This window comes from Drosophila arizonae, chromosome 5 (assembly GCF_054131065.1).
Source record: "Drosophila arizonae isolate 15081-1271.41 chromosome 5, UAZ_ARI_1.0, whole genome shotgun sequence".
Taxonomy (NCBI): domain Eukaryota; kingdom Metazoa; phylum Arthropoda; class Insecta; order Diptera; family Drosophilidae; genus Drosophila; species Drosophila arizonae.
In genome coordinates, this window is record NC_142925.1 from 22,667,781 (window position 1) to 22,695,680 (window position 27,900).

Sequence of the window (27,900 nt, forward strand, 5' to 3'; positions counted from 1 at the left end):
GGATAAATATAAACGAAAATAAAGCCACAAACAATATGAACCAAATATTTTGATCAACCCTTGAGCATTTGTTGTGTGACATATTTGCACTGTGTTCAGTCAATTCGCCGGGAAAGATCAGGCCCGTAAATTCATTAATGTATGGAGTAATGTAATCCTTGTTTTTGGGGATCACTATATTCTGTTTCTCATTGGCAGCTATGCAGCTGGCGATCAGATCGTCGGTGAAATCAAACGAATGATTAATACATTCAATACTGGATTGCTTAAATTTGAAGGCGGTCAGCGTATTATTTTCACGAAGGCAATTAAAAGTCCTGTAATCGATAATATCTACTCCCAAGCAGCTTTCGTAAAAAGTCTCGCCATAGATAATCACATAGGTCTTCGGCAACGTTGCTAATTCATATATGGTATAAGGATTGCCTGTTTTCAGCTCATATGCACCCCACTTTCGTTCGAGCTCGTCCGGATAAATATCAGAGCAGAACTTCACCCAATCTGGTACATAGATGTAGGAGCAAATTTCGTTTTTACTTACGGAAAACATTTTTAAATATTTTGATTCGGATGGGACTTGAAAGTGGAATCGAAATTGTAAGTTGGCTCTTATGATTATAACGTTGAAAACTTGGCCTAGGCTAACCCGATCTACGCAGGATAGATTGAGTATATTCTTACAATTTTGTTAGTTTTATTTCTAGTATCGAATCTACCTTCTTCAATGGGTTCAGGGTATAATAAGTATGCCCTATAATAGCAAACCACAATAGAACCACATTCCGGGGGTATCCTCGGCGAGTGTGGGGATATTCACTTCTGTGCCATTCGCTTAATAGACAAAAGGTTAACAAGTACTATGAAAAAGTTTAAATGTAAATAAAAATTCCTTTCTCATGCCGGCCTGACAGGCCACAAAAATGCAAATTAACATTTGGTATGTAAGCGTTATCTGCAACTAATTTGCATAAAGAGCAAGTGTAAGAGAAATGGAATCAGTGTGAACGAGTGTGCGTGTGTGAGTGTTTGTGTGTGTGTAGTCTCAACATTTTTACAATATTTACCAAATGACAATATGGCTTGAGAGGCAGCACAGAGGCAAAAAAAATGCGTTAGTCCCTTATTGCGATGCGGCAAAATAGTTGCAGGCGACACGCCAAGGGATGGCAAATTAACCGAGCCACGACATTTGCTGACATGCTACATGTTGCAAGGCAACAGCACCCTGACAATGTAAGTTGAAATAGAGAGTAAGAGAAGACCGCAGAAATGCAGCCAGAATGAGAAATATGGGATTGGGAGAGTGAGAGGGAGTGGTAGCTTGTTGAAATCAAATGTCGTACAAGAAATTCCAGTTCCAACAAGGCGCTTGTATCCCTATTCCTACTAGGTGACGAATTCAGCTGCGAGTGAATTTCTACATTATCACGTTGAGCTATTCTCGGTGCAATGGCTTAGGTCTAATGTACCCATTAACGGTAGATCTGTTAATACCATATTAAAACAATGCTTACTGACCTCCTAGAGTACTGGAAGGTAATTTTATGTACTCTTGCTCGATGCATTTCATCGCTCATCGGCCAAGCTAATATTGATGTCTAATTTGTTCTGTAAAATTGATCTTTTTAGTTTTATATGATTTTTTATCCATGGCTAGATTTTTAGATCAAATATGTATTAGATATCAATGTTAATTCCTTCAGATTTTAGGAACATGAACTTCAGTTATCTCCACATTCAACATCATCAGTGCCCGAATAACATTGCAAGCGATATACTCATATTACCTTTCCATGCAGTATCTAAACTATATAAACAGAGGAGCTCTCAGTTTAGTTGGCTCTGTGCCCGCAATTTATGTAATTGCACGATAATTTAGGGTCTGTTAAAAAACAATTATTCATACAGATGTGCATATATCAAAGCGAGTGAGAGCTCCTACATAGGGCTGACACAGTCCGACAGAGTAAGACAACAGGAGGCACTTCAATTGCCCTCTGTTCTGTCAGATGAAAGACGACCCGAAGCGCAGCCGCAGTTTGAGTTGCAGTTGCAATCTTCTTGACAGCTCCTTAAACACACATACACATACATAGATACTATGACGAGGGTGATGAGATTTGTGTGGTACTCAAGCATGTGCTCGAATGATGACGAATTCTGCGTAGCTCTGTTGTGATCCGGCCGGAGACAATACTGTCAGCATTATAAATCATATGGAAGACTTGAAAAATATAGCTCATGGCTCTATTCTAATCGACGATACTTCATTCAATTAGACAATATGTGCAAATTTCCAACTATATACATAGTTATAAAAAGAAACCCATTTAAAATTAAAATGCTTCTTTATTATGCCTAATTCTTATTTTTAGGAATGTTAAGCGAAATTCAAACACAACAAATTCGAGCCAAAATTCATGTCAATTGAACGATGTATAGAATTACGCTCCTCTACAATCAAATCATACGAGGAAAAGTTGGGAAATTAATCCAATCGGCTAAAAAAGAGGGATGAGCAAATAATTTTGACAGCTGAAACCATTTCTTTATTTGGCTTACCAGGCTTTGTATGTGAATCCACTATTTATTAGCTTTTTGTGAACGATTATTTTTACAAGAATATTCTTCGAAAGATTGCAATAAGCGTAAATACTGCCACAAAAGCCAATAGCCAAATATTCTGATCAATGTTAGTTCCTTTGTTGCGTGTCTTATTCATAGCAAATTCATTCAGTACGCCTGGAAAGATCAGCCCCGTATAATCATTTTCGAGCATGGGATTTGTCCTCGGTAGTAATGTATTGTTGATTGTTCCCGCAGTTGTGCAACTTCTAAACAAATCGCTGGTAAACGCAAACGTAGTATCAATGCATTCGATATAAGGTCGGAAAAAGGAAAAGCTACGTTGAAACCCATTTGTGTGGGTGCAGTTAATTGTTTTGGTATCGACAACATTGACTCCAACACAGTGATTAAACAGTTCCGAGCCACAGATAATCAAATAGATTTTTGGAGCGTAACTTAAACGATATATGGCATACCGATCGTTCCTAGAAATGTCAAATGACAAGTACTTGTTCTCAAGCGCTTCCGTATAATTTCCAGTGCATACCTGAAGCCATTCTGATGAGAAGACGCCTGGACAATAAATGAGTGCACCTGGGATATGCATAGCAGCAAATTTTGTCGTTTAAGGTTTCCAAAAGGGAATGTAAGCCTAGCGTCCTGTATATTTGATGCGTAGCAATTCATCAAATATCTACATATGAGTGAATTTGACATTTGAAACTTGGGTCAGGCTAGCACATGAAATGAATTACTGCTCGACATATGTACATATTTAGATATTTCCATGACTGCACTCGAGTGTGTATCTGACCTTTATTATGGTCAACCCGTCTAAAAAAAGCACCCCGAATAGAAATTGGAAATGTATAGAAACCCGATTGATGGGTTGATTAACATTTGTTTACAAACTAAGCTCTTTTTTTTTTTTTTTTTTTTTTGCCACCTGTGAATGTGATAAACAAAAACGAGCAAAACGTAATTGAATTCATTATGAAAAAAAAGAGCAACAACAAAAATAATAAATAAATAATAAAAAGGCAAACTAAGCAGAGTAGACACTGTGATTCCCAAAGACAAGCCAGCTTCAACGCAGAGCGAAACCCTAACCTCAGACCGGTTCTTAGAGGCGGCCTAAATCGGTTAATTAGAATAAAGTTTGAATCACACATCCAGTTCTCAGCCGATCTTCTGTATAAAATGGGCCACCGCTCGAGGCGGACACGCACATTTCCAAGTAAATTCGTTAGAGATCGGACCCACACACAATGCGAGCTGTTAGTGTTTTCCTCGTGGTGATAATCGCGCTCTTTGGCGTGCTGGAGGCGCTGCCGCAGTTCGGTTATGGCGGATACGGCGGCTATGGAGGCTATCCCGGCGGCTTTGGCGGCTTCAGAGGCGGCTTTCCTGGCGGCTATGGCGGCTTCAGAGGCGGCTATCCCGGCGGCTATGGCGGCTACGGCGGTGGCGCCAGCAGTGCCAGTGCCTCTGCCTCTGCAGCGTCCACCGGTGGCGGCTTCGGTGGCTTCTACGGCCGCTAGATTCTTCCAGTTGACTCCAATTTATTGTACCTAATTTAAGCTTGCTAAATAAAGTGAATGCTAGACTAAAGCAACTGCCTCCGTTTCAAATTTTCAACTAAGCAAAGTGAATAAAGTTAACTAACTATAAATTTTGAGCCGCTTAAAATTGAACTGATTCGGTTTTGTTGACCTCATAAGGGACTAGCCATAGTTTGGCTATGGCTATCCAGGCTATGACACTGTTTCTCTCGTGACTCATTAAGCCGATTATTAGAGCGTGCTCTAAATCGATGCAATGCATCAGGAGAGGCCCTGTTGTATTGCTTTTTTTTTCTGGATATATTAGTCCGTTTGCCAAAAAAAAAAAAAGAAAATAATAAATAATGTGAATGCTTCGGTTCATGCTACAGCTCAGACTCTGCTTTGATGCTCGCACTTAAGGCAAATAGTGCTCTACCTGCTTAGAGTATTCTTTTAAAGATAGACATAGAACAAGTTAGTATACATGAAATGATATAAATGATTTAAATTCTTTGGTCTTTAAGAATTGGTTAGTTTGAAAGCGAGAATTAGACAGTTGGCATTAACTAAAAGTGCTTTTCTACTTGAATTTTCGTCTTGTGTTTCGCATTTTTGTGGCTGTCTGGCGCAAGTTTTAACTAGTTGGATGCTTTCTTTTAGGCATCGGCATTGCTGGCGTGGCTTGGAATGGAATTCCATCATAAGTTGGTGTCAAGTTTTGCACTTGAAAACAAAACAGCCACTGCCACTATATATATATATGTGTGCGTGTGTGTGTGGGAGTGTATGTGTGAGTGCATTTAGTAAGCAACTTTTCATGAACAATCCGCAAACATATTTAAAGCGAGAGAAAAAAATATAAAAGTTTTGCTGCAGCCGCCGACGGCCAAGATGAACTTTCACTTTGCCCCACTTTCGTTTCAAGCCAAGAGGGGGAAATAACAACAATAAGGAGCACAACGAGCCGAAGACGTGTGAGCACTTGCCGAAAGGAGTGCAGCATTATCCCTGCAGCCTGCATCTGGCCTGCTTTTGCTGGGCTTTGTGTTTTGGCCAGGTTCCAACTGGGCTTGTAATATGGCAAATAGATTTGCCATTTCTGCTTCATATTTTCATTTTGATTCTTTTCTCTCTCCTTCTTTTACTTTTTTGCTTGCTGTCCGCAAGCAGTCTGAACAGTTGAGTGGACTCAACTGTTGTGTCTTATGCAAACTTATGCAGCTGGGGACTTTTTATTGATGCCCGGCTGCAGAGACGCAAGTTTGGTTCAACGACTTTGGCGGCGTCATTAAAACTTTTTGGCCTGTCATCTCTTATTGCCGTGGCCTGCCAAAAGTTTATCCGTGTCCAGGACAAGCACACACGCACACACACATATGTATGTACGTAACGCATTCACTATGATTCGCTGTGCGCCTGAATGCCTGCCATATTGTTATTTTGGAATTTATGTGGCGGACAGGGCAAAATGCAAGTCAAGCTGTTCAGAATTCAGAATGCTCTCACGCTTGACTCCGAGCTGCATTGATGACCACATCCAGCTAGAGACCTTTCCGCCCAGCTGTGTGCAATTGAAAGCTGCGCGACGCTGCCGTTGGCGCTGGCGTTGGCCATTGAGGGCCGTCAGGTCGCTCATTGTATTGGCCAGCATTCTTGGCTTTCACATTCAAGTGGCAGCAGCTCGGCTTTCAAAATTTCATAAAATGAGAAGCCAGAAGTTAGTGTGAAACGGGAGTTCCAGTGCATGCCCGAAGAAAACTCTCAAATTCGACCCCAAGGTAAGTTAAGTAAAGCTCATGCTGAATGAACAATGGCATTTCGATGGGATTTACAATAGACAACATAAATACAATTATTCGCATATTATATCCAATAATAAAATAATAATCTAAATTATCAACAAAAAGTAAACTAATCATAAGAATCATACTGACAACAATACTCATGTCTGGATGTCCAATACACAAATGTTAAAAAAACACACACACAAATTAACATTAATTATTACAAAAAAACATTAATTATTATTCATGTGTAGATATAAAAGAATTAAAGGTCAATGTATCCGTTAATTAATTGTTTTATATGCAATTAGTTAAGTCGAATCATGGTTTCCTCCACGCATTTCTTAAAATAAATAAATAAACAAAAAAATTATAATAATAATAAAAACAAAAATAAATAAATAAATGCTTAAAAATAAGATAAATAAATAAGAAATAATAAATGCAAAAATTATAAATACCTCAGTTCGAAATTAATAGCTAACCTCTGTTTTATATTATTTATAATGTATATTTATAATATAAATAAATATGATGTAAATGATATTATATAATAATATATTTTATATAAAACACAAATATAAATAAAAAATGTATATTTCGATTGTAAAATCTCATGAATTTATCTATTTTCATATACCTTATCTATCAGGTATACCTTATTGAGCCACTCTAAATGCGTCTAGGGTATTGTCGCGTATATGTATGTATGTGCTTTCAGCATTTGATACTGCCTGACTCTGATGCTCTGGGCGCAACGCCAATAAGAAACAGCAACTAATGATGACTGCCTGGCCAGGGACAAAAGCCTGGACAGAGGCAGCCTTAAGCTCGCCCGGAGGCGTGGCTCCGCTCAGAGCAGACTGAAATTTAAAGGCTGATTCAGTTCAGCTGGCTCAATATTCATCTAGACGCCATGCACGCATTTGCCTGTCAGCGCACGTCATGAACATCAATTTTTGGGATTGATAAGATGTTGGGCGATATTTTTGAATAACGAGCGGAGCAGGAGGCGACAAGCAAAGGGTGGAGCGGCCAGTGCATGAGTGGATGGGGCCTACAAGCAGTTCGCCTAAAATATGTCAATCGGAATGTAAATCATTGCGTAATTTGCATTTTGAGCATTTGCTTCAATTGAATGATGACGACTTTGTTGTTGTTGTTGTTGTTGTTGTTGTTGTTTCTGTTTCTGTTGCTGGCAACACGTGAATTATGGCGGCAATTTTGACAATTGCCAAGCTCCGGGCCACGCCTACCACCCAACAGCACCGTATCCGGTACGTGCATGTGTGTGTCTGTGTATGTTTGTGTGTGTGTGTGTGTCAGCATTGTATAACTTGCGCTCTCTTCACGTGCACATAAATCGTACTCGTTGTTATCCAACATAATTGTGTTGACATGTGGATGCTAATTTAAATGGATTTCACTACAATTTCAATGCTTTGCCATTCTGTTAAGTAGGCACTCGCTCAATGCTATCGAGAGATGTGATTTGTTTAAACCTCTGCACACATGAAGTCATTAAATCAGTGTGAAAAGAAAGTTATAATACTGCATGCAAAAACAGCCTAATAGGTGTACATAGAACAATATAAACTAAGAATGAACTAGATTATGGTAGAGGCGAATTAGCTGCAAGTGATGCCAATTTGGCGTTTTTCCCTGTTAGTTACCATTTGACTATTTTTTTGTAAATTATAAATTTATTGTGACCAAACTTTTCACTAGATTATTCTATATACAATTACAGTTATTGCTAAGTAAGACAATTTCTTTTTAGACTTTGATAGTTAATCTAGCTTGTTGAGGCCCTGAAGAAATGGCAACATTTGGAGCTGGCAGCTCCTAACGCCACAGTAAATTTCAACTAAGCCCGTGCCACTCAAGCTAACGTGTTCTTGCCAAACTTGCTCTTTGGCATGACTTAATCTATATCTGAACCCATATAACCTGTACGACGTCAAACTATCGAGATGATCTTGTCTAAAAATTCACAATATTAATTTTTTTTTATAGATATTTAACGTTGAGATTTCTTGAATATATAATTTAACTTTGAAATGATCTCTAAACGAAAGCATAGAACTTCGGAATACCAAATTGGATTTATTTTATATATATATTTTTTTTTTTTTTTCAGGAATAAGCAAACAGATGTAACTACTCTGATTTAATGCTCTTCATACTTCAAATGAGATTTTGTCGAGTCAAACCCTTAGTTAATCTTGGCTATTACGTAAACTTCATCAAATCATGAAAGCCTACGTAGATTAGCAAAAATAATAAGTTTATTTTCTTTAGACTTTGTTTAAGTCTATCGCCTCAGATTCTATAGTATCCTAGTAACTCAGCCTATAAACCATTGCATGGATACGTTTTAAATCGAGACTTATTTATTTCTTATTCTATTTCCTCTAAGCTTATCAAATTTATACGCGGCCCAGAGCATAATATCTGTCAAGCTTATGTCTGTGGTTTTTGAAAGTCAGATTAGATACAAGCTGATTGGGATGCGTTGCCAATCTGTCCTTGTTTCGAAAACTGTGATGTGTCTATGACTTCTGTGACCATAGGACAATTCCACAAATGGAAATGTGAGGATAATTATAATCTTGTAAATGGTGGCTGTGGTGTTGAAAACAAACGAGCCAAAAAGGGTAAGAAAGCTTTAAAATAGATTTGAAAGTATTCACAAATCCAATTTGGACACGTTCGATAAGCAAAAGGAATTAGATTTGCAAAAGGAATTTGTTGCGAAAATTATGTTATGATTTATTTTATTTGATTTTATTTATGCAACATCGTGGCTCACCTGTGTCTCAGTCCAATATGCATATGGACATATGGACGTATGTATGTATATGTGTGTGCCTATGCACAGTATGTAAATAAGTTTTTGTGCGTGTGTGTGAGTGTGTGAGCTTAACACAACTTTTCGCACGTACATGCTGAGCAGATGTGCATACGCCAAAAAGTATGCAACAGCAAAACGTGATTTCGTTTTAAAATTTCAACGCTTTGCCGCTGTCAAAGGAGAATTTATTTGCGGAACGCATTCATTTGGAAATTATCGAGCAGGAAATTATTGGCCCCTGCAGCGCTCCTGTACCCCTATCTAACTCCCCTCCCTATGCTCAATGCAACTAAATGTATTTGTCGCGGCGAGACGTGAGCGTAAAATTTCCACAATAGCAATTTCTTAGCGTTTCCCTCATTTCACTGCCAACAGTACAAAAAGAAAATAGAATAACTATTAATGGCTGCTCAGGGTGGAAAAGCCAATAGGTCAAAGGTTCACTCAAATCGTGCAAATTGCAGGAGCGTTAAGGGTCATTGCGAATCCTTAAACGAATTGCATATGACCTGTTGTGGCCCTTACAATGAAAGAGCTTTGCATATTGATTTAACCATGGAGAACGTTGCAATCGGGCGTATTCAACTCAATAATATTCCCATGTCAGATAATCGACATTTTCAAATAACTCTCTCTGATAAGCGCCACAAAAATAAGTATTTCCTTCTAAAGAAATGTTAAGGAAATATAACATGGTTAATATGGGACAAGGAAGTGCAAGTAGAAACAGCGTAGTTAGGTATGTATGTATGTCTGCAGGTCTGCCTCTCTGTCTCTCTCGCTGTCTCCCCGCCTGTCTCCCTAACCAAAAAGAACTACAACTACAGAGATCATTTAACACACAATATATATACAGCAATATTCATTTGGTATTTTTTATTTTATTTTCACCAATCTGATAATTCTGTATCGTACTATAGTAATGTTAAAGTATTAAATATACATACAATATTACCTGTACAATACGAACATTAGCGCATAGTTTGTTGTTGTTATTTTTTTTTTTTTTTAATAATTATTATTTAGTTTTTGAATTTTTATTTAGCATCAGGTTGCATTCTTATCAGAAACTTCATATAAACTATAAATAGATGTAGAGATTCGAACATATGCTTAACAATAAACATAAAAAATATATTCACTATGTTGAAACGAAGTACGTGTATTAATTGAGCATAGATCAGACAAGACTAAACCAACTGTGCGATAAATGCATGAATAAAAATACATATATAAACCACTCAGTACTGATAAGGAATTCAAAGCGACACTTAAAATATTTTTAAAAAGCCAAAGAAAAAATCGTCTACCTCTCTTATTGAAAACAATATATTTATACAAAATGTTGTTTAATAATTAATCATCAAATAAGAGATCATTCCCCATTTCAGTTCATGTCACGGGTCTTATCATCATTTGCACGCTTTTAAGCGATGCAGTATGACCCGAAAATAACAACCAATTGATACCCTTTCCATGAGTGGTATCATTATATTTTCCCATTAGATTGCTATGAACGAAAATAGAAAAAATTTTAAATAGATCGAACTCCATTTTCAGATAGCAAATACAAACCTTGAGTGACATTTGCTGTACCACCATCCGCCAGTGTAAATTTCTGCACAGTTTTTCTCATACTTATCGTTATCCCGATCGCGTGCTGAAAAGTACTGGCCAAGATGTCCAGTCAAGGAGTCCCCAGCATCTCCAGAGTATTCGCCCAGCTCTTGCAAGGCATATAAGTTATCCTCATTGCCGACGACGAATAAATTGTACTTCGCATATTTCTGTTTGCGTTGAAAGTCTTCCATGACGATAAGCAGTTCCTGGTCCATCTCCTTGGTCAGAAGATGCAGCTTTTCCAGGCCTATAAAGAACTCACCATTGACATTGCCAAAGCCGTTCTTATAGTCTTTCCAATAGCGAAAGAAATTAACGCTTCCATCCTCACGGTTCAGGATGACGGTCCAACCGCCATTTTGTGGATGCTCATCACATCTGACTAAGAACGGATGGACACTGTAGTCTGGAATAACAATCTGATAAACTCCACTAAAACGACTCACTGCCGTTGCTTTGGCACAGTCATTCGGAAACTGGGAAGGCAGCCAGTTGTCTGCTATAAATTTATCAAATTTCGCTGTAAGTTCGGCAAATAGGCTTCTCTGCTCTAGTCTGAAAAGCGTATACAAATATTCACATAAATACATATGTATATACATACTTATTAAGCTAGATTGCAACAAAATCAATTTGAGATATTCTTACTTCAGCCCTTCGAGCTGCGCTTGCAGCGTCATTCCATTTGAATCTTTAATTGCAAAATGTATTTCTGTTTGATTACCATATTTAATTGATAAATTTCCAATTTTCGCAAAAGCATCTTCGCACGTGGCAATTGATATGTATGTAAATAAAAATATTATGCAAATATTTATTGGCTGCATACTTGCAGCTAGTTCTCAATGATGATTGCTACACAGCTGAAATATTTAAGCTTTTCGAGCTAGCAGATCCCAACGCTTATCAGCATGAATATTAATCAGCTTAAAAAGTTCCCACCGCTCTTAAAAATATTGTTAGAGAGATGTACATTTTCTCTTGCCTTTCAATGCACAAGCCGCAATCAAAACAAGCAGATTAGGATTATATGATCGTGTTTACACTTGTCAATCTATTTCACAGGTAGCGCAGCTACCTCAGCCTGCTTGCCTGCCTCATCTACCGAAGCCTGCAGCAAGTTTACTACCTGTACTTTGTATAAAAGGTCTAAATCTAGCCTTCTTAACGTTAGTCGCTTGGTGGAATCCGAACTATAAACATATCGCATACAATGGAAAGTCCACTAGCATTTATGCAGTTAGAAACTAGCTACGTTGTACTGTTCATACTGGGGGTTACCATAATTGAGTATATTTTCAGTTGTTGGCCAGTTGAGGATAATGGATTGAATATTCACACGCCAATTGCTGTTGCCATTGCCTCTTATAACACAAAGTACTATTCGATTGAAAGATTATCCAGTTGGACCGATTCAGACCACGATGTGAGCCATGGACAAATTGCTCGGACGCCTATTCACCACATACGTGGACTGAAGTATCTGAACTTGGAGCAACGAGCTAGGCTTATGTCAGGTGTCCGACGCCGACTTGATAAACAGTTCTAAACTAAATATTTAATTTTAATGCTTTAATATTACATATTTTTATATTTTTTAATAAAATTAATTTTAAATGCCAATGTTTAATTTTTATCTTATTAACCTAACTGTTTTTATAGCATTTAATCAGTTACCATACAACATTTATGGCTAGTGATTATTCGCCGTTAAGAATTTTGAATAATTCAAACTAGAGCACGAAATCTACAGATATATCGATATTCACGGCGCGAACCGATTAGCATGATAACTTTAACATTTCTGTTATGGTAACAGCCTGTTGCAGATGAAAATGTGACAAGTACGCAAAATACCCGTGTGTGAATATTTTTCAAATTTAATTACACAAATATATGTCTTATATTATAAATAATACCTATTTTATTATTGATGCAGAAAGCTCTACGACATTTGACAGTGAAGAATATACGATTCATGGCCAGCTTCGCACAAGTCATCAACCCAATGACTGGACAAAACACATGGCAAGAGCGCGGCGATGACTATGATTATCATCAGGAGGTGGCGAATGCCGGCTTTGGTGATATGCTGCACGACTGGGAGCGCAACCAGAAGTACGATGCGGCGATACGGAAAACAATCGCTGGGATGCGTCGGGCTGGTAAACAAGTTCATGTGCTGGACATTGGCACGGGAACTGGAATTCTGGCCATGATGGCGCTCCGTGCTGGTGCCGATACAGTGACAGCCTGTGAGGCATTCCTGCCTATGGCCAACTGTGCAGCACGTATTCTGGCAGCCAATGATGCCGCTCATGTGCGGCTTATACGGAAACGGTCCACAGACATAGTCATGGGCGTCGATATGCCGCACAAAGCTAATTTGCTGGTAGCCGAGCTGCTGGACACGGAACTGATTGGCGAAGGTGCCATTGGAATTTACAATCATGCACACGAGGAGCTCTTAACTGACGATGCGCTATGTATACCCGCACGGGCGACGTGCTATGCTCAGGTGGCGCAATCGCCACTGGCGTCACAATGGAACAGCCTAAAAATTCTGCCTGATCTGGATGGCGACATATTGCTGCGACCGCCCACACAGCTGCTGCAATGCAGCGGCGAGGCTGCGCTCCACGATGTGCAGCTCTCCCAACTGCCGCCCCACTCATTCCACGTGCTCTCCGAACCCACGCAGATCTTCCACTTTGACTTCCAGCGCAAGCAGCCGCTCGAGCTAACGCGAGAGAATGTCGTACGTGTTCAGCTCAGCAGGCCGGGTAGTGTTGAATTGGTTTTCTATTGGTGGCAAATTGAGCTGGATGATGCCGGCGAGCAACTGCTGAGCTGTGCGCCCTATTGGGCTCATCCGGAGCTGGAGCAATTGAAGGCAACCTGCACAGACAAACAGCGACCGCTTGCAAACATTGTGCCCTGGCGGGATCACTGGATGCAGGCCATCTACTACATACCTAGCCCGCTTCATCTGCATGACGCTGGCGAAGAGTTCTGGCTGCGATGCTACCATGATGAGTATTCGCTCTGGTTTGACGCACACAAAGAGCAGCCCGAGAAGCCGGCTAGAAGACACAGTTGCAGCTGTGACCTGCACATGACCTACACCCGCAATCGCATCGGCCAGCTCAACCAAAGCAGTAGGAACAAGCGCTACCTCGCCTACCTGGAGCAGGCAGTGCAATCGAAATCCGCCCACGTGCTGGTAATGGGCGATGGCTGCCTGCTCGGACTTGCCAGTGCTGCCTTGGGTGCCGCCAACGTGCACTGCCTGGAACCGCATCGCTTCTCGCGCCGTCTGCTCGAGTCAGTGGTCAAACACAATCAGTTGAAAAACGTGAAGTTCTTGGATAGCCTAAAGCAGTTGGAGCCCAAGGAGCTAGATACTATTACACACATATTTGCTGAACCGTATTTCTTAAATTCTATTCTGCCATGGGATAACTTTTATTTTGGAACATTGCTGCTGCAGCTGGAGCAGCTGCATCAGAAGCTACCTGCCAATGTAGAGATATCGCCGTGTGCAGCTCGCATTTTCGCGCTGCCTGTAGAGTTTCTAGATCTGCATAAGATACGTGCGCCCATTGTTAGCTGCGAGGGCTTCGACCTGAGGCTCTTCGACGACATGGTGCAGGTAAGAAAGATAAGGAATCGGTCTTGGCAGTACCTTAACGCTCTACAAATTTATTTTAGCGCTCTGCGGAACAAGCCTTGTCCCAGGTCGAGGCGCAACCTCTATGGGAATATCCATGCCGTGCTCTGGCACAGCCGCAGCAATTGCTCAGCGTTGATTTCGCCAACTTTGGTGTGGAGCAGAGCAACCACGGCAGCATAAAACTGACAGCGTGGGTATCGAATATAATCATATAAGTCGCCCATAACTTAATCGTAATTATACTTTCTGCAGCGAGGGCAACTGCAATGGTATTGCGCTGTGGGTGGACTGGCAGCTGTCGTCCAATGAGAATCCCAAGTCGATCGTAAGCAGCGGACCCCTGGAGCCCGTTGAAACCGGCCAGTACGTGAAGTGGGATATGTTTGTGCGTCAGGGCGTGCACTTCATCAACCAAACAGCAGAGAAAAAATACCTGAATTGGAGCACAAAGTTCAGGCCCTTGCTAGGCGAGCTAAATTTCAATTTTTCGCTAAATGCGAATCGGGAGAAAAGTGAATAAAAACAAACATAAATTTAGTACAGGAATTTAGACACGAGTTATGGTAATACACATCATTAATAGTTCTTAAGCCAGTGGTATCTCGTCCTCCATGCGGGTAAGTACAATATTGCGATTCATCTGATCATTGGGATTCTTTAATTTGATGCCATACTCCCCGCCCCTGAGGCGGGTGCGTAAGTCCAGGGCACGAATGTCAGTCATCAGCGCATGTTGTTTGTTTTCTAGATCCACGTCGATGGCTTGCGCATGATCCGATAGCGCATTGAAGTTAGCCCTAGCATCATCGATCTTCTGTTTGAGAACACGGCGTATTTCACGCAGTTTCTCCACCTCCTGGCAGAGCAGGTCGTGGGCATGATCCATACACAGCTCCATGCCGCTACGTTGAGCACGATTTTCCAGGCGCGTCTCTGCCAACTTAAGCGAATCTGACTTATCGTTCAAAGCATCCTCCAGCGTCTTTATCTCGCATACAGTACTGTCCATTTCATCCTTCATCTTCAGCTTCTGCCACTCCAGCTCGTTGCGAGCCCGCTGAGTCTCGAAAATACGCTTCCTAATCGTGTGCTCTGCACGATCCTCCTGCGCGTGCAACATGTTGCGAGCTTTCTCGCGGCAAGCAAAGAGCGCCTCCCGTATAGAAGATGTATCAGCTAGTTCATCCTCGGCCAACTGCTTCATGTGCTTCACATGACTCAGCCAAGCATCATATGAACAGGAGCTGTCCATTATATACGAGCAGTTAAGGTTTAGATTAAACCCGATTGAATTATAATTCATACCTTTGGGGATTACGCAAGGGATCTGGCTTATAGGATAAGCTAGAAGAATAACGATCAAGTGCCAGTTGCAAAAAGTCCAGCTCCACTGCCTCAACCTTGTTCTCAATCTCCATGCCAATCTTGTAGCGAATGTCCTCCAGGCGTGACAGCTTCTCCCATGCCTTTTGGCATCGATCGGCCAACAATCGCTGATTGTTCTCCAATACCATCAATTCGTTCTTGACCTCGTTGTCTGGCTCGTCGTACGTCATCTCCGAGCCCAAGCGACTGTCACGCATAGTGAGCACCTCACTTATGACCGAAATGGGGCCAGCCAGCGCGTCCAGCTCACGCTCCGTCAATATTTTCTCGTCCTGCAGTAATTTAATCTCGAGTTCGATGCGATCAAACGTCTTGGATATGATGTCGCGCCAACTATTCAGCTGGTCAATGCTGTGGAATCATTCAAAGGTTACGAGAAAACTACCTATAGAATACCCCACTCCCAGCTCACCGATCCCTCAGAGCCTCGTTCGTTTCATAGTTCGCCCACTCGCTCTCAATACGAGTCTCGTTGCGCAGCGATCGAGCCGAATGCCTCAAAGCGAATGCATCAGCACGTCGAGCATCTGCCACGGTTCGAAGACGACCCACGCGTGCATTCCAGTCAGCCAGCGAAAGATGCGGCACTGGTTTCTCCAAAGTCGTCACCGATTGAAAAGCCATCTTAAGTACACTGTATGTATTCCTTTCGAAATTTATATATAATATCTATACTATAGTTTTTATTGAAACGAAATCCGTGTTCACAACTATAACTCACAACTGAAACTAATGGAATTTCTGTACTTCACAGCTAAAGAATTTTGTTTATGCCATGTCTACTAGATCACCAAGGTATCAAGTTTTCAAGCTAGCTGCTAGGCAATAATTAGAATTGATGTAATATTTAAACAAGTAGGAACTGCCCCGTTGGGCGCTACCGACTGCACAATGCTCACTACAGTCCAAAATTAGTCGATTCTTTATTGGTAAAGCAGCAAGGAATTTTCAGTTATTTAAATGTCTCCGATTTGAAAGCTTTTACCTAGAGCATTATATATAATTTGTACCGGTTTCGCACTTTTTCATTTGACGTAGATATTTATATTTTCAAAGTAGGATATTTAATATCTGAATAGGATACTAATATTTCTCGATTCATAACACTCCTTGTACACGTGTCAGGGTCAAAATGATTTGCACAAAACAAATACACTCCTTTCACTTCGTGAATGAGTATAAACAGTTGTTATTGATTAAATTTATCGGAACTTTACAGGGGTTACCATGAGGATCTTTGATCCATCGGTGTGTTACCAAGCAATATAACATTCTAGTTGGGGTTGTGTAGTATTTATTGAGTAGAAATTAGTCAAAGCATTACAAAAGTACAAGAGTTTTATGAGAGCATTCAAGGAACGTCCTTAATGTTGAATTTTCCAATTGTAAATCCCTTTGACAATGATTGTTTTTGATTGGTATAAAAGATAATTTATAATGATTTTAGCTGTCTAAACATATTCGGCTTGTTGGTGCTGTCCGTCAGAGTATAGTCAACACACATTTACGTCTTGGGAATAATGTCCTGGGTATTTGTGATTTGAATATTATAATCAGTTTGGGCACACGGATTAATCACGTCCGTTCCCTTTTGCCTGTCTTTGAATGCCTGCCGTATGGCAAGCGTCCGCTTGTCGGTCATTAGCGCGTGATCTTTCTTTTCTAGATCCACAGTAATTTTTTGGGTATGTTGGCCCAGCAGATTGAAGTTAGCTCTAGTCTCATCCATTTTTTCCTGAAGACAACGACGGATCTCGAGTTGTTTCTCCACCTCTACACAAAGCACGTCATAGGGCGTATCCAGGCAGAGCTCTGCATTGCGCCGCTGTGCACGATTCTCGAGGCGGGTCTCGGCCAGCTTTAAGCTGTTTGTCTTTTCCTGCAGCGAATTTTCCAACTCCTCAATATCCTTCAGAGCAGCCTGCATGCCGTCTTTCATCTTGGTCAACTGAAAGTCCAGCTCGTTACGTGCCTGCTGAGTCTCGAATATGCGTTTCCGGATGATGTACTCAGTGCGCTCCTGTTGGGCTTGCAGTAGAGTAATTGCCTTCTGACGGCAAACGAATAACGACTCCCGCATTGCAGTTGTGTCTGCCAGCTCGTTCTCGGCCATGCGCTTAATGCTCTTGGTATGATCCAACCAGCTCTGGTAAGAGTAAAAGCTGAAAAGAAGAGAGTAGGAAATCAGGTTTAAACCTGAAGAATTTGGAATACTGCTCACTTTTTGGGCAACCGCCTCGGATCCGGCTTATGGGATATATAAGTTGAATTCGAATCTAGCTCTCGCTGCGCTTTATCCAAGAGGGCTGCCTCTGTTTTATCTTCAAGCTCAATGTTTATCTTGGTGCGTACATCGGCAAGCACGTTCATCTTCTCCCAAGCCGTCTTACAACACTTTGCCAACAATTCCTGATTGTTCTCCATGATGATCAGCTCGTTTTTTATCTCCAAATCCGGCTCATCGTACGTCATCTCGGAGCCGAGTCGACTATCTCGGCTAGAGATCATGTCGCTGATCACAGCGATGGGCTCAGCGAGCGCATCCAATTCGCGCTCGGTCAAAGTCTTCTCCATCTGCAATAGCTTGATCTCGTTATCGATCCGCTCGGCCGACTTCGAAATGATTGCATACCAGTTATCCAGTTCGGCAATGCTGAAAGTATAAGGAAATTTTAAAGTCTCGCCAGATTCGCAACATCTCGTTCCACTTACCGCTCAGTCATTGCTTGGTTCGAGTCATGGGTCGCCCATTTCTGCTCGATCTGCGTCTCGTTTTGCAATATGCGAGACGTTCTGCGTATGACCGCGGTGTCTGCTAGTCGAGCATTGGCCACTCTGCTGAGACAGCCGACGCGGTACTTCCAGTCGGCCAGCGAGATGTGCGCCAGGGGCTTTTCCATGGTGACCACCGATTTGAACGACATCTTGGCGTATGTAATGTGTATCTGTGTTTAACAATTTCTATATCTATTCATATAATGTAATGTAGATAGTTTGTGTATGATAGTGTGTATTTTCGTATGTTTTATATATTTTCTTATGTTTGGGTTTGATTTTGTTAGTGTTCTTTATGATGTCCGACGGGAATGAATATATTATATTTTTAAGCTACGCCTTGTACGAGTTCTAATTTGTTTATGCTGTGGCTACTAGATCAGTTAGGTATAGCTTGTCGACTATTGTTAATGGCAACGATAGCATAGAAAACAGTTGCTAGGCGTTAAAAGCGAAGCATATTCTCAATACAATATATTGGCGACTCGGCGGACCTAAATGAAAACGAGCGTATATTTATTTAAGCCGGTATTTTATTGATAAGTAGAATAAATGGAAAACCCTTAGGGAGCTGCTCAGTTCTTTTCTGTAATGTCCTCTGCGTGTGTCAGTTCGATGTTTAGATCTGTTTGGGCAAATGGATTGTGCTCGGGAATGCCAGCATCCTTTACCCTGAAGGCTTTGCACACCTCGAGTGCCTTTGTGTCAATCATAATACTGTGCTTCTTTTTACCGATATCAAGGTCGACCTTATTTGTATGATCCGATATCAGATTCAAATTAGCTTTTGATTCATCGAGCTTTCTCATAAGACAACGCCGGATCTCCCTTAATTTTTCAGCCTCCAGACATAGGGAATCGTATGCTTCGTCTAAACAAAGCTCTGTGATGTTGCGCTGGTTACGATTTTCCAAACGTGTCTCGGCCAACTTCAGAGCGTTTGTATTTTCAAGTAACGCATCCTCCATATCTTGTATCTCGCACGTTAATGCCCTAATGTCCTCTACCAATTTCGAGCGCTGCCAGTTGAGCTCGTTGTAAGCCTGTTGGGTTTGAAAAATACGATTACGTATATAGAATTCCGTATATTGGTCCTGGCCTTTCAAAATGCTGAGAGCCTTGTTGCGACACACGTAAAGCGATTCCCGTATGCCGACTGTTTCTTCTACTTCATTATCTACCATTTGCTTTAAATTTTTAGTAGACTCCAGCCAATTCTCATAGGAACGGGACCTGTAAGGAGCACAATTAGACATCGCATCGAATTGAACGGAAGCCACACTTACTCTTTGGGGTCCCGCAAGGCGTCCAGCTTGAAGGAAATAGCGTTCGACTTGCAAGTCAGAGACCGCTGTGCTGTGTCAATTTCAACGGTTTCCATTTTATTCTTCAGCTCTTGCTCCACCTTGAAGCGCACTACGTCAAGACGCGCCAGCTTTTCCCATGCGGTTTGGATGAGCCTTGCCAGCAACTGATGATTGTTCTCTAATATAAAAAATTGATTATGTAACTCTGTGCTGACGGAATCGGCTGATAGCTCTGATTCGTTGCGATCATCGCGGATAAACAACAACTCTCTGATGACAGCTACAGGACCAGCCTGCCACTCCAAGTCCGTCTCTGCTGCCGCCCTTTCCTTTACCAGCAGATCGACTTCCTTCACCATGCGATCAAACGATTTGGTGATTAACTCATGCCATGTCTTAATTTCAAAAATGCTGCGCGAAAACAAATGTTATCTTAGCACCTGGCAGCCGCAGGTCAAGTGCGTCGCTTAGCTTACCGTAAATCCAATGCATGATTCGATGCGTAGTTGGCCCATTCGCCCTCAATACGCGACTCATTGCGTAGCACCCTGGATAAATTACGGTCGGCAAAGGCATCAGCACGTCGGGCATTTGCAACATTTCGGAGACGATCGAGCCGACTTTGCCAATCGAACAACGAGACGTGCTGCATCGGTTTTTCCATGGTTGATATAAAATGAAAAGCCATTTTAACGTTTTTTGTTTTTTTTTTTTTTATGTATGTGTATAATGAACTTAATTGAAGTGTTAAAGTTTTAAGTGTGAAATGTTCCCATTGCTAGGCGCCGTAGTATAGATTCATGAGTTGGCCTACTTCATTTTCAAGTTTTTTTTTATTTTTGTATAATTTTTCACTTGAATCGTTACCTTAAATTAGTACCATGATGTGCATATTTAGATTATTTCATATAAATTAAGATGTTATTTAAGAGCCATCAAATAAAACAATACGCGCCACTGAGCAAAAGTATTTTCAACTCTATCGATTCTTTTCCGATATCAATTAACATATGGTCATTATCGATACATGCTAGTCACGTCTGCACGATAGCGATTTGAAGACGATTGCCATCACCAGCAGCTGCTGCTGTTTACAGTTTTTTGGGCAAAAAATTGCGTTAAAAAAAACCTTTAAAACATAAGAGGGGTGTGCGTAGGCAACGCTTTGTGCTTCTGAGGGTCAAAGCCATTAGCAATAGATACTAACTGCGCAGTGTGAGTTACGAGCAGCGAGCTACGTTGCTGTGTTAGGCTCGAAGCTGCACTTGAAGGTGAAGGACAACAAAGGAGGCAAGGACAGGATGCAACACACAATGGCCACGTGCAATCGCAATCTAAGTGACAACTGTGACAATGTCACAACGACAACAACAACATGTCTTACCAAATGTGCTCCGCCCTCTGTCAGCCTCAACGTCCTGCCCGACGAAATTCTGGAGTTCATCTTCACATATTTGCCGCCCTATGGAGATCTGGAGCACTGCAGCCTGGTCTGCAAGCGATGGCAACTAATTGTGAAAAGTGGGTGCAAGCAATAGCAATATTATCAAATATCCCAAAATACTTTAATCTTGCAGATCTTGTGCGGCGCTCACAGCTAAATTTGGAAAAAGGGTTAGCAGACTTTCGACTTCGCTGGGAGATCTATTCGCAACAAACCGCTGCTTCCTTGGAGGCGAATAATCCGCGCCTGTCAACGGGCGCTCCCCTGCCCATCATAGCAGGGCGCTTTGCCCACTCGACTGTGCGATTGGGCAACTCCATGTATGTGTTTGGCGGCGGTTCGTCTTCGGACACGACCTTTAATGATCTTTGGCGATTCGACTTAACGCATATGCGCTGGTCGCGTCCCCTGGCCACGGGCACCTATCCATCTCCCAAAGGGAGTGCCTCCATGGTGGCCTGGCGGGATAAACTAGTGCTGTTTGGCGGCTGGCGTTATCCCTCATTACACCCGCCCTATCAGCCGTGGTGCCTGTTCGACGAGCTGCACTACTACGATCTGGTCAAGGACCGTTGGCTGGCCCGTAACTCGCTGCCCTGCCCGCCACCTATGGCGGGGCACTCGGCTACGGTACATGGCAATTGCATGATTGTGTTTGGTGGCTATCAAATCAAGGACGACATCAATGTGAACTCCAATGATACCTGGGTGTTGGATCTGGAGGAGCAGCGTTGGTGGCAGCCGATATTTGTTGGCAACACGCGACCTGCGCCGCGATACGGTCAAATCCAGGTGGAGTTGGACAAGCATCATTTGCTGATCGTTGGCGGTTGCGGCGGCGCCAACAGAGTTTACACTGATGCCTGGCTGCTGGACATGTCGCGCGAGGCGTGGAGCTGGAAGCAGGTCAGTGTGCGCAACAAACATTTTGGTGCCGTCCACATGTGGTGCAATCCTGGCTGCAGAGTCAATAACTTTTTGGTTGTGGTGGGCCCTTCGCCCAAAATGCCTTTGGATTTCCAAATCATGAAGCAGAGTCGTGTGCCCGTTGTTGGTGGCAGCGCCTTGCGTTTCGGTGGACTGGGTCAAGCGCCGGCGCCGCCTCCGCCACTCTACCAACAACAACACCCGCTGCAGCCGCAACTTCGTCCTGGTCAGCGTGCTCCGCTGCCAGAGCGGCGCCCTGGCGCTCTCTTGCCCGACCAACAGCATCGTGGCAATGGACGCTTTGGTGGGGCTGCCTTGCCCCCGCAGGAACAGTACCTGGCCAACAGGCGGGCCATACTGGATCAGAACATGCAGCAGGCCCAGCAATTTATGCACAATAACAACGTCAACAACAACAACAATAACTATCAGCCGCGCTCTGGTCGCCTCAGCGACTTGCATTCACCGCCTGCAGCGGCGTCAGCCGCAGCGCCAGCTGCTGCTCCTGCTGCAGCGGATGGTGACGCGGATGCAGCGCAGCGATTACAACGTAACCTGGCTCTGCGTTGCCGCGACAACGAGCCGCTGCTGCCCAAGCGCTTTGACGAGCACTATGAGGTAAATATATTATATAATTATATAGTATTCTTTTCATTTCGAATTGCCTTTTCTTAGGATCCGTTTCGGATGGCCGCCTTCAATGTGCCGGGGCGTTCGCGCAGCGCTTCGCGGGATCATAGCGAGCGCATACGGCGCATGGAAGAGAAAATGAACGCCATAAGGAATTCGCGACGCAGTGCACCCGCCCACGTAGAGCCACAAAAGCTGCGCGCACCTTCGCCCAAGCGTGTCCGTTGCAATGTCCAGTCGCTGTTCGTGTGCGACATCTCGAGCCTGTTGCAGCGGGATGCGAACAATGAGCCAGGCCTGGATTGGGTGGAATACAAGAATTTTGGAGTGCTGAGCGGAGCACCCGATCGATTGATACTGTCCAGCCTGATAGCGGGCAACGGAGAGCTGATCCTGTTCGGGGGCGTTCACAAGGAGACGCTGACGGACATCACGCACCATGTGTCCAATTCCATACACTTCTTGAGTGTACCACGTGATATTATCTAAGCGCTGGCACGAGCCATACAACACACACACACACTACAAAATTGAATATAGCATATTTAACTATATATATCTATATATACAATTATGTATGTATGATCCTAAGCTATTGCTATCCTTGAAATCTGCGTTCAACTTCTGACTTAACTGTTTCCTGCAAACCCCTTAAATTCGTTGGCTGCGTTTAGGCATTCAATTTGAGTTAACATGTAATATATTTTATAGTTAATGCGTATAATTAAACAGGATGAACGTCATATATGTATGTATATGTCTATGTATGTATATAGAGTCCACTTCTGCTCTCATCTATTTGAGGCATTCGTTTTTACGACCAGCATGTGTTACGAGAAGGGCAGAGCACGACGCAAACACTTGTAGGCCGAGGACCGGCCCCGTGCACTGTCGATTTCATATACCAGTTTGTAAAGCCAATTGCCTAAGTCAAAAGCCATGGCAAAGCATCTGCCTCCAGCAGGTAGGAACAAAACGAGTGGCAGAAATGCATGCGGCCAAGTCGAATTATGAGTGCTCTTACAAACAAATGTTTGTGAATACATATAATTAAATCACAAATTAATAGATAATTATATAATAAAATGACAAAAATACAGATATATATATAAACGTATATGTATATAGCTGTAATACATAGTTAATTACAACTTAATTAATTCATAATTTATGTGAATATTTTAAATTTGCCTCGGCTATATTCCTCAGAGCGTAATCAAATGAGTTAAAAGATTTATATTTCGCTGCTAATTATAATATATTTATTACTTAACAATTCGTTATCTCTATTATCATTTTGTTGCAACATTTGCCATCATTTCAATATACCTCAATGATTGTAGTGTGCTTTTATATGAGTTACAGAAATAACTTTGGCTGCCGAAGAGGCTATGAAGGGTTCAAGGCTGCGCCTCGGCAACGCCAATCATTGGCAACACAAAAAGGTTTAATTTGTAATCTTAACTGGATGTTGGATGAACACACAAACACACGCACTTCTCCCATACCTCATAAAGATTACAATAGAGAGCTAGGGAGGCAGAGAGAGATACGAACGAGCCCCCAAGCAGTATTCAATAGAGCGAGACAGAATGAGAGAGAGCGGCTCGAGGCTCAAGTAGCAACGGCCTGGAACCCAAGCAGCCAAAGCTACAGCCTCGCGCACAAATTATTTCCAGAGAGAGAAACAGTTCTGCTTGCCAATCGATGGAGATGGCGAGCGTGAGAGAGTCGCATAACAGAACATTGGAAGACAGAGCAAGACCAAGAACGTGAGCAAGTAAAGAGAGCTCCGTTCCAGAGAGCGTCAAGCAATAGAGTTTCGTTTGCACTTGATCAGTTGAAGGTGGCGCTTTGCGCTGAACGGTTCGTGCCTCTACCAGAGCTCTCACAGCACTGCTTGTAATAGCAGATGGCAAAGCGGTCAAGTTCAGCTCCTTTTCAAACAAAATAATTGGGTTTTAGGTCGTCCGAACTTCAATGAAATTTGCCATTTTTGTCGTTTCACTTGTATTGCAAAAAGTAAAATAAAAGTGTTCAGTGTGCCTAATTATATTATAAATACTCAAGAACTTGTCAAAGTGCCAAATATTAGGCGCACATAAAAGGTGTGCATTTTAGTGTTCACCGAGAATTATCAACAAAATAAATATATAATTCAAAGGTCGCGAGAAAAATCATAAAAATAAATATTATAATAGGCAAAGGAAAAATAATAACAACAAAAGTGCTTATGTAAAGCTCACAGCTGCGAATTACGACCCACGAATCACGAATCGCGATCGTAAATCGATTCTCAGAGAGATTTAAATAAAAACGATTCGCGCACTAGCTATCATAAATCGGTGAAATATTTATACGAGAAAAACCAAAGGTAAACATTGCAATTCCTCGGATGGAGCGACAATCGATCACTTTAATAAAATCTACGTACGGAATATATGCTGTCCATATATTACTGCAATACCCTACCCATACACATCCCATCAGTTCTTTTGACAATTTCGTATACATACATATAAACTTATAACTATATAAACAAAAAATTCCAATTTCTATGCATATAGCATATTTAATTACAATGTAATATTCAATTGATATATAATAATATTGTATTTTGTAAAGTGCACTGTTTTCGCATCGACATATGTCTGGCTTTGAGATCTATGTAAACACTTTAAACCGGTTATTTGTTGTCCATGCGCAAAATATAAATAATGAGAATCACACACTATCCCAACAAACACACACATAAATTAACGCACGAGCAATGGGCTCGACATGCCGGCTTTATATTGATAGAACGCAAATATATTAGTATACGTATATAGTATATACATACATCTTTATATATTTATATCTATGTTTGTCGTTGATAAACAAAGTATATATAGTATAGACAGATGTATGCTTTGACTGGCTCATAGTCTCTATAGGAATTTCGCCAGCGCTTACGTCATGAATTCTGAGTAGCAATAAAAATTGATTTATTTCCAAGTGGCAATTCTTATCAAGAGAAACGGATTAGGTTTGTGGGCAATGCATATATATACCTATATTCAGAACATTACCTGGAAACAAAATGAATTGTTGGCTATGTGAACGAAATTAAAAAGTAGAAAACTACATTTTAAAAATAATTTCTCTATGCTACTTGATCAAAATAATTCAAGATAATGTGAAAGTTTGTTCATGGAACGATAAAAGCAGATATCTTATCATTTATATTCAATACTTGGGAATATCAAAAGATTTAAAGATAACATTCATAATCTTCCGGAAGATTTCAATTATTGTGGGCGTGATAGTTCATTTAAAGATCTTTAGATAGTATGGACACGAATTTCGTATAAGTGAGCATATCAAGTGATTTACAGATTCTATGCTAGTCTTGTGCAGTTGAATAACAAAATACAAACAAAGGATAACGTAATATTATTAGTTATTTTACTACTACTACTAGCAAGCATTGAGTCATAATATAACCAATATTTTATAGATAGGGATTGTTTAATAAATGAGAGATGTGCATTATGAGATATGAATCCACAGCTCAGCTTATTGAACGATTAACAGATTTTTTATGATTGTTAAGAAAATAACTCATACAAGAAAGAGGAAATGCATAACAATATTTTATGAACCCTATTAAATATTATTTTATTATTTAAATATATAACAGTAATTTATACCGTTACCGAAATTTAATCTAATATGCTATGCTGGTTAATAGACGGGAGATATGTATTGAAATTATTTAGCAATTTCTAATATATTAATAATAGTAACTTAATATGCCTCACATGAAATTAAAGATCACATGATGATTATATTCAAAAATAGGTTATCTAGGTTATTATTTTAAATTTGCGAAACTATACATAGCCGTCTAGATATCTCATGAATAATTTTTAATTTCTTCAGGCACGTGTCGGCTATGCCTGATTTGCGTTGCAAACTAAGGGAAAGGCGAAGCTCAAGATCGATAGTGATTGATGATGTATTGGGATAGAATAGAACCGGCTTATAGGTCTTGCTAAAAACGCAATTATTTAAATATATTTACATACATACATGCCTTCTGCTTACAGATGAGCGGCGGCGCAGCTTTGGAACTGGCCGTGGCGCAGCGCAAGGAGCAGGCGACCGTGGGCAGTCTGTTGGGCAGGCGATATGCAGAGCTGCTGCATGCCGAGAAGCACACGGACTGTGTGTTCCATGTGTGCGAGCAGCAGCTGAAGGGACACAAGCTGATCCTAAGCGCCGCCAGTCCGGTCTTCGAGGCCATGTTCTATGGGCCGCTGCAGGAGCTGGAGCCCGAGATCGAGATACATGACATCAGTGCGCCAATCTTCAAAGTTCTGCTGGAGTACATCTACACAGGCAGCGTGGACTATGAGTGCATGCAGTTGGAGGCGGCCATCGAGTTGTACTATGCCGCCGAGAAATATCTGCTGGATCAGCTCATAGCAGATGCTCTGCTCGCTATAACGCGCAAACTGCGCTTCTCCAACGTCCTGCCGGCGCTGGAGCTGAGCGTCTGCATGGGACTGGACAGTTTGTTGGACGTCTGCATGTCGTTCTTCATGCGCTGCTGTGTGAACAACGATCAGTACATGAGCTATCTGAAGGAGCACTATGTGCACGTGTCCAAGGAGTGCGTCAAGAGCATCATTGCTGCATGCAAGGAGCCGCACAAGCTGCTACTCTGGTATGTCTATGAGTGGACGCAGCAGGAGTGCGACGATGCAGAGCTCGGAGATGCCGCCAACTGGCAGCAGGTCTCGGGATCTGCGGATCTAGCCGACAGCGCAGCACCCACGCCACCTGCCACGCTCGTCGAGCGCTGCTACTACAAGGCCTGCCGCCCATTCACCGTTGATGCCGAGTCGCATGTCTGGCGGCTGGGCTTGAAATCCTCCAGATTCATCTCTGTGCTGGGGTTGGTGCTTAACAGCCGGCTGGCACCCAATCTCACCTGCCATGTGGGCTATGTGCCGCAAGAGTATCGCGAATCTCTGCGCATTGATCTGTATCCCGATGGCGGCGACCAGCCAGTGTGGACTCACATCATCCAGAATCAAACAACGAAATACAATTGTGATTTGCACCTGAGCTGGAGTCGCGACGAGGCCTGCGTCCTGACACCGGAGGTGCATTACGTGCTGCAATTACGCTGGGAGAGCAGCGCTTACGGTGCCGAGTATCCTTGCAGCCTGCAATCCTGCCTGGTGGATGGGATTCACTTCATCGACGGTGACAGCTTCAGCGGCTGCTTGCTGAAGGGGCTGCGTTATGTGAATCTAGTTTAGTTACAGTCGGTTTAGATCATTTAATTCGTAATCATTGTGTATTTATTGCCTTTAAGTTAATGTACGAGCGATTGAG

The 27,900-nt window shown here is 41.9% G+C and overlaps 7 protein-coding genes and 1 long non-coding RNA gene across 14 annotated transcripts; 3 read left to right on the forward strand and 5 right to left on the reverse strand.

Moving 5' to 3' along the window:
* Positions 1-2,329: 2,329 nt before the first annotated feature.
* Positions 2,330-3,313, reverse strand: LOC149268798 (uncharacterized). Its single transcript, XR_016270407.1, has 3 exons — positions 3,116-3,313; positions 2,563-3,053; positions 2,330-2,501 (listed from the first exon to the last, which is right to left on the reverse strand). It is a non-coding gene; the product is annotated as an uncharacterized LOC149268798 (long non-coding RNA).
* A 6,750-nt stretch (positions 3,314-10,063) lies between these two features.
* On the reverse strand, positions 10,064-11,245 carry LOC108615034 (angiopoietin-related protein 1-like). Its single transcript, XM_089471435.1, has 3 exons — positions 11,019-11,245; positions 10,326-10,925; positions 10,064-10,260 (listed from the first exon to the last, which is right to left on the reverse strand). Exons 1-3 carry the CDS (start codon positions 11,195-11,197, stop codon positions 10,143-10,145), a joined length of 897 nt encoding a protein of 298 aa, XP_089327561.1. The 5' UTR covers positions 11,198-11,245; the 3' UTR covers positions 10,064-10,142.
* A 748-nt stretch (positions 11,246-11,993) lies between these two features.
* Art7 (arginine methyltransferase 7) lies at positions 11,994-14,589 on the forward strand. Of its 4 annotated transcripts, none has more exons than XM_089471429.1 (4): positions 11,994-12,233; positions 12,310-14,022; positions 14,082-14,233; positions 14,296-14,589. In XM_089471429.1, exons 2-4 carry the CDS (start codon positions 12,349-12,351, stop codon positions 14,561-14,563), a joined length of 2,094 nt encoding a protein of 697 aa, XP_089327555.1. In that variant the 5' UTR covers positions 11,994-12,233; positions 12,310-12,348; the 3' UTR covers positions 14,564-14,589. The 4 variants fall into 4 exon arrangements, with proteins under 4 accessions (XP_089327555.1, XP_089327554.1, XP_089327553.1 ...); XM_089471428.1 differs by having other exon boundaries at positions 11,994-12,229; XM_089471427.1 differs by having other exon boundaries at positions 11,994-12,214.
* Positions 14,577-16,053, reverse strand: LOC108616426 (tektin-2). Its single transcript, XM_018011611.2, has 3 exons — positions 15,842-16,053; positions 15,349-15,780; positions 14,577-15,287 (listed from the first exon to the last, which is right to left on the reverse strand). Exons 1-3 carry the CDS (start codon positions 16,051-16,053, stop codon positions 14,630-14,632), a joined length of 1,302 nt encoding a protein of 433 aa, XP_017867100.1. The 3' UTR covers positions 14,577-14,629.
* A 653-nt stretch (positions 16,054-16,706) lies between these two features.
* LOC108616428 (tektin-B1-like) lies at positions 16,707-18,563 on the reverse strand. Its single transcript, XM_018011614.2, has 3 exons — positions 18,142-18,563; positions 17,651-18,082; positions 16,707-17,591 (listed from the first exon to the last, which is right to left on the reverse strand). The coding sequence occupies exons 1-3, from the start codon at positions 18,351-18,353 to the stop codon at positions 16,934-16,936; spliced, it is 1,302 nt and encodes a 433-aa protein (XP_017867103.1). The 5' UTR covers positions 18,354-18,563; the 3' UTR covers positions 16,707-16,933.
* Positions 18,564-18,719: 156 nt separating this feature from the next.
* Positions 18,720-20,324, reverse strand: LOC108616427 (tektin-2-like). Its single transcript, XM_018011613.2, has 3 exons — positions 19,988-20,324; positions 19,491-19,922; positions 18,720-19,437 (listed from the first exon to the last, which is right to left on the reverse strand). The coding sequence occupies exons 1-3, from the start codon at positions 20,197-20,199 to the stop codon at positions 18,780-18,782; spliced, it is 1,302 nt and encodes a 433-aa protein (XP_017867102.1). The 5' UTR covers positions 20,200-20,324; the 3' UTR covers positions 18,720-18,779.
* A 76-nt stretch (positions 20,325-20,400) lies between these two features.
* Fbxo42 (F-box protein 42) lies at positions 20,401-23,257 on the forward strand. The gene is made up of 3 exons (XM_018011606.2): positions 20,401-21,032; positions 21,089-22,500; positions 22,558-23,257. Exons 1-3 carry the CDS (start codon positions 20,813-20,815, stop codon positions 22,999-23,001), a joined length of 2,076 nt encoding a protein of 691 aa, XP_017867095.1. The 5' UTR covers positions 20,401-20,812; the 3' UTR covers positions 23,002-23,257.
* A 551-nt stretch (positions 23,258-23,808) lies between these two features.
* On the forward strand, positions 23,809-27,824 carry LOC108616429 (uncharacterized). Of its 4 annotated transcripts, XM_089471432.1 has the most exons (3): positions 23,809-24,886; positions 26,437-26,542; positions 26,604-27,824. In XM_089471432.1, exon 3 carries the CDS (start codon positions 26,604-26,606, stop codon positions 27,822-27,824), a length of 1,221 nt encoding a protein of 406 aa, XP_089327558.1. In that variant the 5' UTR covers positions 23,809-24,886; positions 26,437-26,542. The 4 variants fall into 4 exon arrangements, with proteins under 4 accessions (XP_089327558.1, XP_017867104.1, XP_089327559.1 ...); XM_018011615.2 differs by lacking the exon at positions 26,437-26,542 and having other exon boundaries at positions 23,818-24,886; XM_089471433.1 differs by lacking the exons at positions 23,809-24,886; positions 26,437-26,542 and adding an exon at positions 24,923-24,942.
* The last annotated feature ends 76 nt before the right edge of the window (positions 27,825-27,900 follow it).